This window comes from Stegodyphus dumicola, chromosome 1, assembly GCF_044657685.1.
Source record: "Stegodyphus dumicola isolate Sdum_Otavi_A_Nest chromosome 1, ASM4465768v1".
In the NCBI taxonomy this organism is placed as follows: domain Eukaryota; kingdom Metazoa; phylum Arthropoda; class Arachnida; order Araneae; family Eresidae; genus Stegodyphus; species Stegodyphus dumicola.
This window is the reverse complement of record NC_140768.1, coordinates 165,545,261-165,565,583: the sequence shown is the minus strand read 5'-3', so window position 1 is coordinate 165,565,583 and position 20,323 is coordinate 165,545,261. Positions and strand designations below refer to the sequence as shown.

Sequence of the window (20,323 nt, the reverse complement as noted above, 5' to 3'; positions counted from 1 at the left end):
AGTTTTTTTATTTGTAAATACGAGAATACTAGTTTTGTGTCATGGTTTGAATACTTAATTTCATATTTTACTATATTGAATGCATTTAATTTCATATTTTACTATATTGAATGCATAAATTTGATGTTTAAAACAAAATATCAAATTTAAAGTTTATTTCCACTCCGCTACTTAAACCATGTATGTCTTCAGTTTCTTCATTCACTTTCAAATCATATATAATGTAAATGTCGATCATCCAAAATTTATTTGTCGTTTCTCTAATACTTTTTTGCTGCATATATTATAGCATGCAAAATAGTTGCAAGTTGTCATGGTATGGGCTGTACAAGTCTGGAAAAGATTGTGTCAGATTTGCAAGCAGAGATCTTGCAGTTCTCTGTAGATTATAAGGATGTTATTGTTGAGTTGTTAACTGATGTTCCATGATATTCCAGATGTGCTTAATATTAAGAGGCGTGTTTCTGAAATCACGATCACATAATTCTGGTATTATGATAAAGTACTGTCTGCTGTAAGAGTCCATATCCAGTGGGAAAGTAATGAAAGAGTGTAATTGGTCTGTCTTGATATTTACATAATCTGCTGCTGTTATTGTATATTATAAATTAACCATCACTCCCACGAGATCTCTTCAAAGCGTAGTACCTGGGACGTTGGCTTATTTACTTTACACAATACATGTGTTGGTCAGTTGTTTGCTTCGAAGAGAGCATAGTCATCAATTGAACAGCATCATTATGTGCTATAAAAGAAACGGATTAATTTGAATGGGTAACATTTATATTCATTATTTCCACTCATTATTTCATGAGTCCACCGTTGTTGTAAACATCAATGATTCTAGGTTATCACAGGTACACGAATGGAAAATTTGTTGTAAGTAGTTGTTTGCTGTAAATAATTTCAGTGAGTGCTGTAATATTCTTTCAGTTGTCAATTGGAGGCACTGGCAGCTGTTTGTCTTCATCAAGTGGAGCACTCTCCAAAATCCACATTAGTTGAGTTGGTATGGCAAAGCCTTAGCATCTTTTATTGATTTCAACACTGTTTTTCAGCTTTTGGTTGACATTAACAGCAGCAGCTCACAAACACCTTATGAACAGTGTTTCGCAGATATTCATACCCAGCCTTCAGGCTACTACAACCTGGTCTTTAATTAAGTTGCTTGTATCAGCAGCTTTCCTCAGCCATATGCAATTGACAAAATGATGACTCCACCCCTGGCAGCCATTAAATAACATCCACACCTGTGCCATTTGTGCTAGTGAGTGTATTCTCACAACATTAGTGTAGTTATAATGTTTTGGTTGATCAATTGTATACACACGGGCGTTAAAGAAAAGATTGTGTATGTGTATTTAAATTTAAATTATTAATAGAGATTATCCCCTAAGATGAAACCCAAAGGAAAAATAAATTATTTCATTTATAAAACCTTAAAACCATTAAAGGATGACCTTGTTGGAAAATAAGAGTTTAAATTATTGTTATATAACTTTGTAAATTGAATTAATAAAATATGTAAATAAAAACTAAATTCTAATAAAAATAAAAAAAATGAAAATAATGATTAATGCTGATTTCATGCCAAAAGGCTGAGTTTCCAAGGCAAATGCCTTTCTCGATAAAAATACCAATAGTTACTGAGTTCTGGTAGTGTTTCATCCCTCTTGTGTGACTGAAGGAAATCCATGCCTCAAAGAACAGCATGATCATTATGCATCAAAGCACAGTATACGTACAATTCCACCAGCTATGTGTCTGAGCTTGCAAGTCCACCCATGGGCGAGGGATTTGAAATTTTTTGAAATTTTACAAAGTGAATGGTCAAAATTAATCGTTAACTAGTTAATAATAAATCCATCTATATTTTACCTTGCATATACTTGCAGTTTTATGTTTATTAACCCCTTCGCGCCGACTGTCACGTATACGTGCCAGCAACGAACACACTTATCTACCGGCCGACACGCAGGCGTGCCAGAACATTGTTGCATTTTCTACCGACTGTCACGTATTTGTGCCAGTACCTTGAAACGTTTTTCAAACTATAATTTCTGCCACAAGATGGCACTGTATGTCCATATGGTTTCAGATACATGTACATTAGACCTTCTACTCGAAATGAGAGAAGCATGACTCACATACACGTGTTTTTGATTATATAAACAAACGGGGAACTAAATGTTTCCGAATGGCGTGATTTATGACGTCTCTTTAAATCGCACTTTATTCGCACGTGGTAGTTGTTTATTGTAAGTAGAAGTTTTATATGCGCTAAAGCGTTGAGTATTTCGGTTTACAGTTCAGTTTTTAGAAAATAATTAGATCTTGTTAGAAGTGAATTCTTTCTGTTTTTGCCGTTTCAATGCCGAAGCGTCGAAAATGTTTAACAGAGCATGAAATAGCAGAAATGATGCAGAATATTTCAGATATTAATTCTGAAATTCTGATATTCTGATATTGATTCTGAAAGATGAACTGAAAGACATTTTCCAAAACTTTGTTCAGAAGAGACTGATAAGAAAATGAGACGACGATGCTTCGTTTGTTCACATTCCCAGAAAAATCCTCCAAAACGGCAAATGAGTTATTACGAGTTCAAGGAATGTAACCTAGGACTGTGTGTAGATCCCTGTTTTAAAATTTTTCATACAAAAAGAGAATTTTAAGTAATATATTTAGTTTTCAGATGTATAATGTTAAAAGTCATAAAATGGTGAGTAATTAAAATAAAATGTGTAAAATATGCATTTAAACAAGAAATAAGGTAATTAAATGACATTCAAATGGTCATAATTTGTGTAAATTTTATTAAGATGAGATTGAAGGAGAATAGTACAAAATTTGACTTAATACTAAGAAGCTAGATTAGTTAAAAATCTAATACTTCATGATGTTACTTTTTATTTATTTATTTATTTAAATATTTGAACCACAGTTTCTATGAAAGCAAAAGTTTCCATTAATTTTATAATAATTTTCCTTTATATATAAAATTATCATTGAAATTATATTTAACATTGCTAAATGAATTTTGATAGGAAAGTAATTTTTTTATTTTGAAGAAAAAATTGTCCCCAATTGAAAATTGTTTTTGCAAAGTAATTTTTATGTTTTGTTAACAATACACTTTAATACAATTGTAACAATTACAATAATAAACAATAAGATTTCTCAATTGTAACAATTACAATTAATAAATCTTATCTTTTCATCCCTTATAAATTTTGAGTGTCAAAAGTAAGCACTTATTCCAAAGTAATGTCATATTATAATTCCAAAGTAATATCATATTATAATGTAATATCATTGACATGACATATTTGACATCCTTAACTTGACCTTTGCCCCATGGTTATTTCATTATTTGTGCTGTTTAAAAACAGAAAACTAATGAAAACATGAAATATTTATTTTTAGGGTCACCTGTATACATGAGACCAGTGGAAGAAGATTTAGAGGTTAGCATTTTCTTAGAGTAAAAAATATAATTTGTAATAATCAAATATGATTTTTTAATTCTGAAAAAGATAAAAATTCTTGAACCTATGCAAAGAAGAAAGAAAGTTATTCTATTTGGATTGAAATATTGTATCAGAATTGTGTATGATTTGTAGAAATGTAAAGAACTGTTGATTTCTTGTATAATAATCTGTACTCCTTGAGATGAAGGGTTGTGTGTATTAGAGAATTATGAAGATTATAGATTGTCTTTTTGAATCTTGTTTACATTTTTCTATTCTAATATCTACATTAAATTTGGATTATTTGCGTATAAGTAATTAAATATATCCATGCTTTAAAATTTTCTTAATCAAGACTCATTGAATACCAAACAATTATATTTTTGAAGCAGGATTATGCTCAAAGAAAATAATCTGAGTGTAAAGGAAGAACATGATGGAGAAAAAGTGGGTAAATGGGAGTAAAGTACGCTTTTGTAAAAATGTGTCAAAATATTTAATTTAAAACTGTGGGTACAAAGCTTCTTTTTACATTTAAGAATGGCAACACGCTAACCAACATGGTCACGTGATCGCTTTGCGAGAGACTGAAACAGGAGAAGCAACAATGAAGTTCAAAAGTGAAGGACTGAGAACTCATCTTATGATGTTGTTTCATTTTTATAATGCCATGACTCTGAACTCTCCTTATAATATGATTCTGTTTAATATGATGTTGCTCTCTTTTCATGATGCCATGGACTGACATTTTTCTTATTAGTCCAAAGGCGCAGTTTGCCCTGAAGGGACTATTAATTTCATTTTGGCATTTTGTGTCACATTTGTGTGTTTTGGCATTATGCATGTTTCTCGCATTGTGATCAAACAACGGTACCTAGAGCCATGAAAATTTGAATAACATAATCTTCCATAGAATATGGGCATGTGAAAGCCCTAATTTTAATTTGAAATTTGTTTTATTATCAATTTCAGATTTTGTAACACTTCAATGAATTTTTGATTAAAAAACTAAATCGTTTCAAAGCGAGCAATGGCAACACTGTATGAAAAAAAAATTTATCTCCAGCACATGAGACTCTATTGGAAATTCTAAAGATATGCTCATTTTAAAATTAGTTTGCAATATTGCTGTTTAACTGAATTTTATAGTTTGAGTATGTAGAATATGATATTTAATAAATAAAGGTAACACAAAAAATGTTAAAAAATACTCATTTGGATGTAATTTAAAATCTGAAATCTTTCAGATTTTTTGTCTTTTTTCTTTTTATATGACATCTTTGTCTTAATTAAGTTCGCGTGTTTTCGTCATTAAATTACTAAATGTGACTACCATTGTCATCAGTACAACTACATCCTACATATATATATGTATCCTTCGGCAAAATCATTTTCAAAATATTTTTTTTTGCTCTTAAATGAAAGAAAAAGTAATTAAATAAAGTTAATAAAACAAGAATAGTAAAGGCTTTTCTAAATTTAATCACTGTGTTAATTCTGCTGTTACATTTTGTGCCTGTACATTGAAATTAATAATATCATTAACAGTTACAAAAAGTGCTAGAACTGGAATTTTAGATTTATTATTGTTATTTAACCCATTCTTCTTTTCTGTTTTATTTTTATTTTATTTTATTTATTTATTTATTTCTGACGCAGAAAATGCAAGTGCTGTTTTAATAATCTATCCCTAATTTGTAGCTGGTGTAAACAAGTGTGTTCAGTGGATGAAATGTAAACAAATTTTTTTAATGAAATGCATGAAAAGTTATTGACGGATTCAGTGTTTCTTTTATAAACAAAATATGTTATGAATGTAGTATATATTTGTTAAAAAACATATTTTTTTACACATATAACGAAAAAACTGCTATGATATTTATCTATTTACCATGTTGAATTTTTGTGGAAACTTTTTTTTTTTTTTTTTTTTGGTTTATATACAAAAATGAACATGGATTACAGAAATTTATGGATTAGGAAATCACAGATTATTGGTATTCTGCTGTGTGTCATTCACTGTCTAATTCACCAACGGTTAAAAATAAGGATAAGATGTCTGAAATAACTTTATAAACTAATTTTAACTGTGGTTGATAATGGATAAAGAGTATAGAGAATTCCATTGTTTAAATTAATTTGAAGGAAATAAGATATTTTAAAATTTTACTGCTGGAAAAAATTTCAGTGAGCTGTTTTTTAAATAGCAGCATAAAGTATGAAAAGTCTGTATTCAAATAGAAAAAGGGAAGTCTTGCAAATTGAATGACTTTTACCTTTAGTTTCAGAAAGTAAATAATAGTAGTAATGCCAATAGTAATATTAGTAATAATATTAAAAGAATGGTCTTATAGAAGTATTAACTTTTTAAAATTTGATTAGATTTTTCTAAATTGAATAAATGTTGATCATTATGTATTACCAAAAATACAGAAGTTTATTATTATTAAAACACTAGCTTAAGAAAAAAATAAATGCTAAAAATTAATTTTATAAGTAAGCTTTTTGACACTCGCATCACTTAAAAGAAAATTATTTTCAGCCTTAAAGGAGGTTGTTCTAGCATAGCAAATATATTCAAGGAGGAAATATGTTTTTGTGTTGAAAAAAATCCATGTTGTCTGTCATTTGTTCCTTTCTTTGGAAATAGGAATTTTATAGATAAAATATAAAATGTAAACCCTTATATTGCAGCTGGGTTATATATAAAACTTGTATGATAGATGTAGAGATTAACCCATAAGTGATAAAAGTTTCTCCAATTTATGATTACAATATATATTGACTGAAACTTTTGTTTCACGTTGTACATTTGTATTGTCTTGTATACACTTTTTTATTCTTGAAGAGGTAAAACTGCTGAATGCTGGTAGTCTGAACTGGGCTTGAGACTCAGTGAATGGTTTTGCTGCTTTATTGGTTTCATAGTTTTTCCCATGTGGATACTATCCAGTTTCTCTTAAAAAGGGCTCCATAAAAGCATCCCTTCCCATAGATAGCCTTTGAGTTGCTTTGTCATAATCAATTAAACTAACCTTTAAGAAGAATGGGTATCACTGTTTTTGTATATGTAGAAACAGACCCCGAATTTCCCAACAGACATGTGCTTTTGTTAGTACATGTCATGGAATTTGCGTGCCACTGTATAGCCCCATTTTCAGATAAACTTAGCGTATTTTTTATGATATTTAATAACAAATATCTGTGTCTTTCTTGACTCACACGGGCAGGGAACCTACCCTCATAACAGTAACACATGATTATGCCACTGCTTAACTGTGATTTATTATATTTCCTTCGATGGGCCATTTTCTGTCAACTAGTTATAGCTGACTGTGACTATCTGAAATTTTGCTGTCTCGGGAATGCTCTTGATCATGACTTCACTTTTCTTATTTAATAATTAAAATGGCTGTTATTAACAAAACTTGGAAGTCAGAATTTAGAATAATTTACCATTTGCTTAATTTTGTTTTTGCATAATGTTGGAATAGTTGGTGTTTTAATCTTATTAGCAATGATTAATTTGTATTTATGTTAATGACAGTCTGTTTGTAATGAAAGATTTCAAAAACTTAGTTTTATATTGTGGTTCATTTTTTCTGTTTTCTCAGATGATTAAAAATAAACTATTGATAAAAATTTAATTTTATTTCGATGAAATTATGTTTCCAAGAAATCTATGAGATTAGAGTAAAAAGATAAAAGCTAAGGTCTCTTAAAAGTCAGTTTTACATATTTGAGAACGTGTATTTTGATTCTTATTTTAATCTTCATTCCAATATTACGATGTGCGGAAGGTGTGAATTTAATGGAAACTTCACTTTGTTTTTGTATTTTTAAAAAAGTTTGGGAGTAAATGCTAACTTAATTGCATCATATACATTATTTTCTTATTTTTGCGCCATCTGTTTTTTTTAAATAAGTGATACTAATGTTACTTTATTTCCTTTTAACTTTTTAAATTATATGATAGTAAGTAATTTAATAATTTGGGAATAAGTTTATTCAGAAATTAATATTGCTTTACAATTAATTTTTTATTTTCAGAAAACATTGGCAGAATATGAAAGATTAAAGGAATATACACTAAAAGGTAGTTTCTTGCTATTTGAAAAGAATTATCGTGATTGTCAAAATTTTTCCTATTAAAAAATTTAATGCTTAGAAATTACTTAATGATATTATGATTTATTTATATGATATTTTTACCTTCTTTCTTCATTTGTTCAGATTTGCAAGATTTTAATGTTAAAAGGTAAGGCCTATGCTCTTGTAATATCAAACAAATGAAGTTCAATTTAAAAAGAAGTTCAACCTAAAAATTGGCATAAATAACCATAACATTTTCATTGAGTACAAATTTATTGAAACTCAATCAAAGTTTATCAAGCTTTGTCATTATTTAGAAAAGTCAGTTGAAACTGTATGTAAGAGTTGGAGTACTGGGTTGAAAGATGAAAGGAAGAATTCAGAAAAGATTTTTCTGTGCTTCTGGCAGAAATTGAATGAAAACTGTATCATTAAAAAAATTTTTTTTATACAGGAAAATTTGAGAATTCTCTAAGGAATCTCGATTGAAAGAAAAATTAGCGTAAGCAATAATTTCGGCCTCCAAATCTGAAAGTTTTAATTTTTCTCTCAACAGTGGTATGTTATGCAGGATTTTTTAACATTTTTTCTGTCCACCACAGCATCGTTCTTATGCGGATAAACTTGAAGTATGTTTAAAATTATTATTACTTTTTAAGCAGTCCCCTTTTTCTCAGATATTACTGCGTAAACAACAAATACAGTCAAAAGTCGTTAATTCGGACACCCATAATCCGGAATGATCTATAATCCAGACCTTAAAGCTACAAACTTTCTGTGCATGCGTCGCGGCGCGCAATGAATTGGAAGTTGATCTGTCAGCATTATCCTTATTTTCAGGGCAGATGTTTTTATTTTATTTCGCTTATAATTCCTTACTAAATGTAGTATTTCATCTTGATGTACTCCGTCTTTGATATGATTTAAATCAAGTTCCTCGTCATTATAATTCGCTTCTGATGGTGAAGAAAGAGACACAGAGGTTATTGAAAACGAAAAAATTTCGATTGACAAATTAGTCGGTATTCTTGACACAGCAATTGTAGTACTTGAACAGCGAAACTTTGTAACTAAACAAGAAATTATGTCTCTTTAATAGAATTAAAGAGAAAGTATTATCACATGAAACAAAGCAACTTAAACAACTTGCATTGAAAGAAATGTTTAATGAAGTAAACAAATAAATATTAAACCTTTTCTTTTTGGAAATTTTGATACCCTTCAGATCATAATTATTCTTTATTTCATAAATTATGGTTTCATATTTTTAATTTTGTAATTTCTGCATGCCATCTTACCAGATTTAAACTGATGATCTATAATCCGGAATCGCCGAAGTCCCGCTGAGTTCGGATTAACGACTTTTGACTGTATGAATAATTAAACCCAAATTAAGTATTAAAAATTATAAAAATAAACATTAAGAACTGCAAAGTTATGGGTTCTAAATTGGGAAAGAACACTAATTAGTATTACAGTATTAGTAATACAACAACAACAAGTATAACAGCAATTAGTATTGTAATTATTTGGAGATGGACATAATTGCTCTTTTATGGGATCAGATCAGAATGGTTTGCTCACTGAAATGAAATCAATTCTTTTTAATGACTTATTACTCTCTAACAGTAACCTTGGTGAAAAAGATCAGGAATGACAGACAATATAGAGTGAAGATCAGAAAAAATCAAACAAATAGTGAGATTAGGACTACTTAGTGAGTTTGAAACAAAGATTGAAAAGAATTGAATTGGGAGTGGTACCAGGGTTCGTACGGTCCTTAAGAGTCCTTAAATTTTTTGGAACCGATTTTTGGTCCTTAAAAGTCCTTAATTTCGGCCAAAATTACTACAAGGCCCTTAATTTTAATCATCTGAAATTTCTGCCTGTTTTTACGACTGCCATTTTGAGTGTGAATTAGCATTTTGGAGAAATATTTTTGGTGATTCACTGACGTATATGGTTATCTTTTGAATGTTTTCATGGGTTATAATTTATTTCTATTCCTAATATAAATGATGAGATACTCGAATTTCTAAGCAAGAAGTGAAACACAAGCACTTCGAAATTCATTTTTTTGTAATAAAGAGCTCTGAAACAATTTTCGCTTTTTGGAATGTGAATTCTTTTATTAAACAGTTCTAAATTTGGTGACTTGTCAACATTTTGGCGATTTTAAGATCATTTTCTATAGAAAATTTTTAATTCCGCAATCTGAGAATTTTTTGACGATTTTTTTAAAACATTGGATCATTGCTAAATTTCATTAAAATAATAACACATGAGTTATATTTAAAAATAACATTAAAATAAAGCGTTTTTATTTTTCGCTGTCGTATTATAAAGTTTCATTTTGGCAACTTATTATACAATATTTTGAATCTGAAAAATAAACAAGGTATAATGCTATAAAGCACAATTTACGAAACAGCTCTTAGCAAAAGCAAAATTAGCTATGTAATTAATTAAAAAATATCTTCTTTTTAATTTTTTCATAGTAAGCGTTTTTTCCCATGTAATTGACTCAGAATATTCAAAATTCTCAGAATATGCATAAGTTTTCTTTATAAAATTATTTTTACACATTTTCCCTCTTTTTTTTTTTTCGAAAATATTTCTGACTTTTCGCTGTTGCAGAATTGGGATCATTTTTCTTTAGTATTTTTGATATTGCAGCTTGGAAAATTTAGAAGGATTTGAAGGCAAGTCTTATAGACCCATGATTCTAGAAGATTCGAGAAATATGTGACAAAATGAAAAATGTCTCCATGGTATCAACGCATAATGGATGTATTTTACAGAAAGTTTTCAATGAATTTCTTACTTTTTGGAGAACATCTGGAAGAGCAATGAAGACATAATATTTGAATGTTTTACTTCTGATACTAGAATCTTAACATGTTTATCTTCCCTTTATATTCTCTATTTTTCAGTAGACACAAGCATTGAAAATATCAAAAATGCTTCTAATCTTATCACTTGGGCAGGCATTATAGAAAGGAATTTTTTTATTAATAAAGAAATTGAAAACTTACAATTTAAAAGATCCATCTAATGTGTCTTAATGCATCATATACAGAGCTGGCACTAGGCATTTTCCCATCTAATGCAATCTCTGTGGATCCTAAACTCGACTGCATAGTGTCTTTCTAAATTCTGCTTCCAATGCCTGTTTAAATTCTAAAAGTTTTGCCATTTCTAGATTTTGTTGTTTGGTGTGTTATTAAATCCTAGAAATTCTGCCACACCAACTCCGTAACCAGCCTTTGTCATATATATTTCATATTTCTTCTGAATTCCATATTACAAACGAAATTAAATTAGTCGCTTTTTCTATTCTAAATGCATTTAGTGGTTTTTAGAAAAACAGAAATCTTTAATTAAATCCAAAAATTCTAAAATGAAAAGGAAAGATGCTGGAGAAAGAAACTGAATACATATATGCAATTATTATATTATTATGTAAATTACCTAATTGTTCATGATTTCAGCCTTTACTATAATTTTCTATTTCTGTTTCCTCATATGATACAGTTACAGAGGTAGATTAAATTAAAATTAAATTGTATAATCTTTGACCACTAGTCCACATTTTTAGTTTGAATTTGACTGTTCTTGTTTAATTACGTCACTGTGAGATAGAACATGCCTTTATGTTTGTTCTAAGTTCTTTTTAAATAATGGGCTTATTTAAACTTTTGTCTGATATTGTAATTTCTTTCAGACATAGCGATAACTTTCTACATGTCTATCGGGGGTTTTGGGCTATTTAACTTTTACCAGATGAAGTAGATCCTCATAGGTGCGTTGTGGAGAGGTTGACAAGTTAGGAGATAAAGCACGCAGAAACTAGCAATAGTATTGGTTTGCATATTGAGACAAATCTCTAATTATTGTTAGAAAAGATGCTTAAAGAGAAAGACATTGATATTATCTAGCCAAAATGTTTGGAAAGGCTTCAAATTAAAATAAAAAATTAGGTCTCATTCTAGACAAGCAGCAGTCACATTCAGTCTTTTGTTATGAATGATGCTGATTATGATCTTACTTCTCATTTTAACCTATGCCGTTTGACATAAAATCTACCTGCTATTTACTAAACCTCTAGACCAGCAGTTCTCAACCTTTTGACTAACGTGTACCATCTAAACAAAAATTGAAAACCTTTAGTACCACTACTACAAAGTACTACTACCACCACAACTCTTGAACAAAGCTCAGATCGCATAAATTTTCGAGTGTTGGAAAAAAACTCAGTCAGGCTGTTGGGGTTTTAATTTTTGAAACAAATAGTTAAAAATACTTTGCTTCTTTGTGTACCAGCGGTTGAGAACCTCTGTTCTAGGCTGACCAAGTATGTGACAAAATGAGACATAAAAAAAATCAAAGCTAACTATTAGTAAAACGTAAATGTCACTTATCTTCTTTCAAATATGTCCAACCTATTATAAGTGTAAACTGTTTAATGCTACTTGATAAACTACATGAAGTTTATTTTATTCTCAAACTTATTAATAATTATGTTAATTAATTCATGTTTAGTAATAATGCATACTATTTAGGGATCTATTTTACTTTTAGGATGGTATTACAAAAGTAAAATAATATTTTAATTAAATTTATTCAGTTCCCGTTTGCTCATAGGTCCTTAATTTTCTTCATTAGTGGTCCTTAAAAGTACTTAATTTCCATGTGCAGAAATGTGTACGAACCCTGGGTACAGGAACTCAATTAAGCACTCAGAACTGATTTGTTTCAACTGTAGTTTTGAAATTCTGTAAAACCTCTTTTCTACATGTAAATAACAGCAAAATTCTACAATAAAGTTTTTTTTTTTTTTTCTTTTTTTTTTTTCAAAAAGTTAGGAATTTATAAAATTTAACTTATAACATGGGATTATAAGCATTCTTTTCTACCCTAAAATGAAAATCGATCTTTCCTGGCACACTTCCATAAAGAACTAAATTCTTTTTTTTGCCAATCAGCCCAACACGTGGTGAATAAATTGAATCAGTTCATGAACAAATAGCAGATCTCTATTCCTGTTATGTTTGCTGCAAGAGCTCTCAGTGAACTGTTAAAAATCCATTTTCTGGAATCGGAGTAAATTCACCAAATTCTTTGATTCCATTCTGGAGCAGATTGTCCAACTCTAGTCATTTGCAAATAGGAATTTATCATTTTTTCTGATAATCTAATTTTTTTTAAAGGTTTTATTATTTGAATAAATAGAAATTGGTAAATTCTTAAAAAATAATTTTGTATTTTTGTATGTAAGACTCTGTGCAAAAATTTCCCTCTGTTACATTAGAATTTTGGTTTTATTTTAATAATTGGACATATTGAGTTATTAGCTGTGATAATTTAATAAACTGTTTAAAGACTGTTTTCAGAAATTTGCCTGTTGCATTACAATTTCGTTTTTATTTTAATAATTTGATATTTTGAGTTCATGTATATTAGCTGTGATAACTTAATAAACATTTTAAAGAAAATAGTATCAATTTTGTCATAAATGTATGTTATTTTTTCCACAGTTTATGTGTGTTTAATTTGAATTGACCTTATATGATGAAATTCTTTAATTTCCCCTCCCCCCAGGCCCAACTCCAGTAGTTTTGGTTCAGAAGCTCACAGATAGTTTTATTCACCAGATAACAAATAGGGTATGTCATAATTTTAAATTGAAATATTATATATTCTTATTTCAGGTATATTTGAAAGTCCACCAAGTTTGGAATGTGTTCTCTTATTTATGGAAGGAAGTACATACAGTTTTATTCTTATGTTCTTCCAGTTGATGTTAACTATATCTACTATGACCAAAGAACTATATCTACTATGACCATATTGCATCTGTAACTCATTAAATGTGGTTTGTGTTTTAACTGGGAGAGAAGTTAATTCCTGATTAATCAGGGTAATTCATGGGTTAATTATCATAAATCGTGGTTAATCTGAGAGTAGTTAAAAATACAAGACACGAATAACCAGGGTTTGTACACTCCTTAATAGTTCGTAGGTTTTTTTCAAATTGATTTTTGGTCTTTAAAAGTCCTTAATTTCGATTGGCTAATTAATAATGCTCTAAAATTACTATTGGCTGGTCGAGTTCCTGTTTGCAAAACGATCTGCATCACTTTCATTATTTAAGTTAGATGATGGTTATCAATTTTGAAATGACATTGTTTAGAAAAGTTTATTAGCACTTATTGTTTTTTGAATAGAAAGGTGAGACACGCATGGCAAAAGGGAGGACCATTGCTAATTAAAGTTAGTATTTTCATTTACATATTTTTATGTTAGAGGCATATTACTTTAACTGTACATTTTAATTTGTGTATTTCCTGTTTCTGTGTGCCAAAAATAGTGGTTATCATAAACCTGTGCCATTTCCAAATTAATACATTATAAGGTATTTCTTCCACTTTCCTAGCATGCCTTCATGGTGTAGTGGTTCTGCACGCTGGGCCGGTATTCCAGAGGTCCATGGTTCGATTTCCGACAAAGGCAGTTGCTAATTTTTCATCTCTCCGGCTTCAAAAAAAAACCTAATGTCTTTACAGTGGCCCCCCGAACTAAAGGGGTTGTGGATGATGATTCTCCACACCCAGGATTTGGCGATTGGGTACCCTAAAAACCCCAGTCGCCCTTTAAAAGGGAAAGTATGTAAGGTATTTCTCCCATCTTCTTAGCGTGCCTTCATAGTGTAGTGGTCATCACACTGAGCCGGTATTTCAGAGGTCCGTTGTTCAGTTCCCGGCGAAGGCAATTTCTATTTTTTATCTCTCTTGCTTCCAAAAAATATTAATGTCTCTTCAAATATATTGTGTTATTATATGTGTAGCTGCTAGTAGATAATAAAACAAATTTCAAATTCAAATTAGGGTTAATCCTAATGTCCAAAAATCATAATGTCTGTACAGTGGCCCTCCGAATTAAAAGGGTTGTGGATGATGATTCTCCACACCCAGGATTTGGCGATTGGATTCCCTAAAAAACCTTGGCGATTGGATTCTCCTTTAAAAGGGAGAGTATGTAAGGTATTTCTCCCGCCTTCCTAGCGTGTCTTCATGGTGTAGTGGTCAGTACACTGAGCCGGTATTTCAGAGGTCTGTGGTTTGATTCCCGGCGAAGGCGGTTGCTAATTTTTCATCTTACCTGCTTCCAAAAAATCCTAATGTCTACAACATATTGAACAATTTTTACACAATGCTCTGATCCTCATAACTTACATAAGCCTTCAACAAATGATAGTTTTAGAGCATTCATTATTAATTAGTTAGTCAAATTGTATTGAAAGTAATTAATTTTGAGCTAAGACTTTGTCTCTAACACTTTGCATTTACTTTCTACTTCTCGGCTAATTAAGCCGAGAAGCATGCTCTCTTAAAAAATGTAAAAGGTTATAAAACAGGCTTACTTATTGCAGATAATTTTGTGTTGGTAAAAGTGTGTCAACCATACATAAAAAGGAAAGGGGCATGTCTGCACGTTTCATCATTCTATTATCACATTTACATGACTAAGCTTTTTATTGCTTTTTATTACATTTATCTTCTTCATTTTATATTAAATAATATTATTACCATGGTTATATATATGTGTGTAATGGATCATGTAAAAGTTTTAATATGTTAAGTTTTATGTATGATTTTCTGTTTTTTGCAGGAAAACTCAAGCAATAGTCTCAACTGTAAATCAAGTAAAATGTTTTTCTTAAACATTTTCTGAAAAGCTTGTTCTTGTAGTTTATGTCTGAATTAACTATTTGAAAAATATTATATATATATATATATATATATATATATATATACATACACACACACGCACACACACACACAGGTAACCCTTGTATAACATGGTAGATAGGTTCCTAGAAAATGCCGTGTTGTATGAGACCGAGGGCTAGTATAAAAAAAGGGGGTCACATTCCGAAAACTTTTTAAAAACAAATACTTTTTAAAATTCTACATAAGCAAAAAAATACACATTTTACTTTAACACAACTTTAGTTTAATAAATTTCTTCGCTGTCACCTCTCAACTGAGTAACGTTTTTTTTTTGGTAGAATGAGATCGCTTTCACTTTCAGAATTTCTTTCTTCATTTAAAATTCTGGCATTTTCTTCCCTCTTTAAAAAATATATAATTTTACTTTGCTTAGTAGTTCTTACTGGGTCAATGTAAATTTATCAATAGGGAGTTAGAGTTCTGCAGCTTCCTTTTGAATTTTCGGCTTATTTCAGTGGAAAGGTCTGCAGTCAAGAAAAATGATTCGAGATTTTCAGCTAAGCTTAGGCTTTCTTTTAATTTTTTTAATGTTAACTCATTAACTGCACAATCTTCATCAGTGCTAGTGTCCTCAGAATCAATTTGGTGTACGGCTTCAGATGCCATTTCCATCTGCCTAATTGATTTTGAATCGGTTACATCTAAAATCCACTGTAATGCTGTTCTTACGTAATGTGTTTTAAAGTTATAACTATTACTACCTATAGCCAATGGTTGGGGTGATGAAGTAGTGTTAGGGGGATGATTCAAATCTTGTGCATGACATGGAGCTTTATCTAATAGTAATAGCACCTTGAAGCTCAAAGTTTTCTGCTTTAATTAACATTCAGCGTCTGGCACAAAACACTTTAAAGCCAATCTTTAGCTTCATAACAAGCCGATGCAAATTCTCCTTGAATTCTTATGCTATGAATTGCAAAACGCTTTTTGAAATTTGTGAACCAACCTTTACTTGCAGAAAATCTGTATTTACAGAGGATTCTCCATGTTCTTTAAGGTGCTTGAAAATTTTACGTGCTTTTTGTGTAATGACATTAACATTCGACAGAGTTCTTTTTTGACAGTTATCATAAATCGAAATACTGAATGCCTTTCCCATCTTCTCAATTATTGGCGCCCAGGGGCGAACTGCACGTTTTGCGGATGTCAAAGTTCCTGCAGAAACTGCACTTCTTATTTCTTTCTCATTTTTCTTAATAGCCTGGACTGTTGCTTCATTCAAATTAAAACTTTTTCCAATGTGAGGTGCCTTTTCTCCTTTTAAAAGATGGTCCAATATTTGTATGTTTGCTTCTAAAGAAACGAATTTCCTCTAAAACGGTTTTTTTTTTAATCAGACATGTTTTGAGACTGAAACTTAATGATTTAAATATGAAAAAGTTATTCTTAAACATACACCGTGACTAGACGCAGACTGCCGACCAGCAGTGTGAGACACTTTTCTTTTCAGGCTACGGAGATCAGGATTCGAATTTTGAAAGCTGAACGTGCAGGTTGTGCGTTTTAGAGTACTTATTGGACCTCATGTTGCTCACCTTCTGCAATGTTGAGGTTTCTTCATTGTTATCTGGTGATTGTGGTCTCTTGAGCCTGGGTATTGTTTGGCAATTTGTTTTGTGTGTGTTGAGAGAAACAGTGTTGTAGAAGTTTTCTTGCAATTTTTTAATCGTGTTATAGCAAAACCATGTTACAGGATGCCATATTGTAAGAGGACTACCTGTATTTGTGTATGTATATATATATGGTAGAATTCCTTTAATTTGCATACTTAAGAACCAAGAGTTATTGAGGTAGTGAATTTTGCAGTTTATAGGTCATGTCTTTTTTAATTTTGTTTACGTTTTTACCTTTTTAATTGTTATAGTGCATTTAAATTATTTGCATATAAATAGCTAAAATATATGCATGTTTTAAGGATCATTTAGACGAAACCATTATGCTTTTAAATATTGCATACATTAATATTTAAATTGTTACGTTTATTTTTTTGCAATATTATTTGTATTGTTTATTGTTTTAACACTATAGGTTTTTCTTTCAGTATTTTTTCAGTATTCAATATCACTATTTCTGTCTTTATTGCCATTATTAAAGTCTGGTTTATTAGAAAATGCTTATTTAGGCAAAACTGAGAGGCAAATTATTTTTAGGCATAATTATATTATTGGCATAATGCTAAATCCTTAATAAATCTAATTTAGTCAAGTAAAAATGGAAGTAGTTCAAGTATAAAGTAAAACCACAGTAGAGAGAAAAGGGTAAGGAAGTGTTTTGAAGGATAAAATAACTGTTTCTTAAAAAAATATTAAATTATTTTACATAACAAAAACTGCATATCTGTGATAGGATTTCCTTTCAAAATAATTTTTAATAATTCTCTTTTAAACAGAAAACAGAAAAATCTGCAGAGATTCACAGTCTAGTATGCATGTAATAACAAAGCGATAAAAGGCTCTATAAAGCATGCAAAAGAAGCTAAATATGATTATTAATAATCTAACTTTACGTTTTCAATTAAAATTTATGACTCGTACAGTGTACTTTCGTTTATAAGTTATTTTTATATATGTGTGTGTAACAAAGTGCCAGTAAATTTCTCCCATGTAGAATTTTTCAGAATTAGTTTTGTTTATGTATATCCAAAAATATGCACAGATTACAAGCATTCACTGATTATTGGAATACTACTTTATGTAACATCAAACCAGTTAGGATTATTTAAAATGTATTTCCATTTTGAGAATATGAAGAACAAAGAATACATATTGAGAACATATTTGAAAATAGAATATAGGGTACAATTTGATAATGAAGTGCTTTGACAAAAATTCAGAATTTTTTAATAGATATTTAATGTCTTCTTTCTAATTTGGCTATTTGGTCAATAAAAACATTTATATTTAATAGACAGGTGTAGTGCTTAGGAAATGGATTCTATAATTTTGAATAACTTTGGTTCAGTTTAAAAAGATCTTTCTAATATAAGAAAAATGTTTGTTTCAAATGTTTTTTAAATTAAAATTTTAATTTTATTTCTAATTTATGAATTAATGAGTTAAACTTTTCGTAATTTCCAGCAATAAACAATTTAAAAGATTGTTTACTGTTAATTGTTTTCATCTTTTATTTATTATTATGTATAATATACAGAGCTTGTAGACTGAAACTAAATATTTCATTTCCAAAGCACCTCTTTTTTTTTTTTTTTTTTTTTTTTTTTTTTGAGATCATATTAAATTTAGAACTGTTTAAAGAACAGATGCTGCTAATTAAAACTTTCAAACTCATTTCACTCTTAATTAGTTAATTAATTAACAAACAGATTTTAATTCAAATAATTAATAATTGTTCTGCATTCTTGTCCTGTGGATTATTAAAAATTTCATGCAGAGCAGCATATTTTCTGTTTGGATTAGGTAAGTGTTCAGTATCCGTAATTAAAGCTTTATGGCTTAATAATATAGGAAAATTTATTGCTTATAAATATGTGACCTATGTAACTAAAATCGAAAGACTTTCATTTTCAACTTTGTTATTTTAAGTGCTGACCCTTATTAGGTAATGATTTCAGGATAAAGAATGAAATTTAAAACTAAAATATGATATCATTCTTATGTCATTTCCTTTAGAGAAGTTCTTGTTTAAACGAAACTTCTGAGTGAGAGTAAGCATAGCTAAATCTCATTTGCTGAATCAAACTAGTGAAAATTAATGCTGTATTTTGGTCCCAGCATTTAACCCTTTGCGACACGCATATTTAAAATATATTTTAATCTTTGAAAAATTGCTTTAGAATAAGTCACATGGACTTACTTAAGTGCCTTTAAAGCTTGAAAAAAATTATGCGCTTTTATTTTTTACGGGGGAAGGTGGGATACCGTTTGTCCCACCATGCAACTAGCACATGTCTTATAGCATATTGGTGTATAGCAGGGGGAAAAAAAATCATATGTGGAATGAATTAAACAAAATAAAGCGTGCATTCTAAAATATTCATAATAAACACACTAAAAGGCATTTTGTACTTATTGCATATATGCATGACTTGTATAATTTTGCATATGCACATTTTGCATATATATATTTCATATTTTTAAATTTTAAGAACAAAAGAAAATATTTTCTTGAATATTATTTTAAGATTAAAATTTGATACACGTACATATGATACTAAATAAAGTATTAAAATTGGCACTTGATTCAAAAACATTTGTATATGATTAAAACTGAAAAAAAGTCATTTTTCATGAAACTTTGAAAAACATGTTGTTTCATTCTTTTGTAAGCATAGAGGCACTTCACATCTTTCACACATCCAAAATGTTCGTCGTTCTTCTTTCGATGTGCTGCAATATGCACATCTTCTCCTGCTCGTTATCTTTGGTGTGTGACTTACATTTTTTAGTCTCTTTTCTGGTTGTACGAACGGGTTTTTAGTTTTTATTTGAACTGGGGATTTCAGTTTTCTTTTCAGCTCTTTCTTGCCTGCAAGTGCCATTAGACCTTCTATAACTGAGAGAAGAAAATCTTTCATTGTGTTTACATCATGATCGGGTTCGCGAACAAACTTATATAGAATAAATGCATTTATTATATTCGCATCTAAAAAGTAAAAAAAAAAAAAAAAAAAAAAAAAAAAAATCATGTGCCACCATTTCTTGCTTTTGCGGTCTATTTCATATAGTCCTTTCAGTTGATCAATCAGTCGACATATCCTATGTTCTTGTATGAAATAATGCTGTTTGGGCACAGTACTTTTTTTGTCTTTCCATCTCATTCTTTTCTATTAATTTCTTTCATTTCAGTTGCCTTTTCCAAGCAAGACAGGATAGAAGCGGATCTTTTATCATTCCATTTTATGCAATAAATAGAATCATCGCTAACTGAAAAGTCTATATATTATCTTGACATAAATTTGTGGGTAGATACTTCCGATTCATATTTACAGTGCTACATGCATAGATGGGT

At 29.8% G+C, this 20,323-nt stretch overlaps 1 protein-coding gene across 3 annotated transcripts in view; it reads left to right on the top strand.

The window, feature by feature from the left end:
- LOC118201090 (uncharacterized) overlaps nucleotides 1–20,323 on the top strand; it is a 221,599-nt gene that overhangs the window by 55,828 nt on the left and 145,448 nt on the right. For 2 of the 3 annotated variants that reach the window (XR_015042854.1, XM_085822947.1), the window contains exons 7-10: nucleotides 3,427–3,467; nucleotides 7,521–7,566; nucleotides 13,164–13,228; nucleotides 15,234–15,267. Coding sequence is in view for 2 of the 3 variants with exons in the window: in XM_085822947.1 (XP_085679073.1) it covers nucleotides 3,427–3,467; nucleotides 7,521–7,566; nucleotides 13,164–13,228; nucleotides 15,234–15,267 (186 nt within the window). In the remaining variant the exon portion in view is untranslated. The remainder of the gene's footprint in view (nucleotides 1–3,426; nucleotides 3,468–7,520; nucleotides 7,567–13,163; nucleotides 13,229–15,233; nucleotides 15,268–20,323) is intronic. The other variant, XM_085822950.1, reaches the window with a different exon arrangement.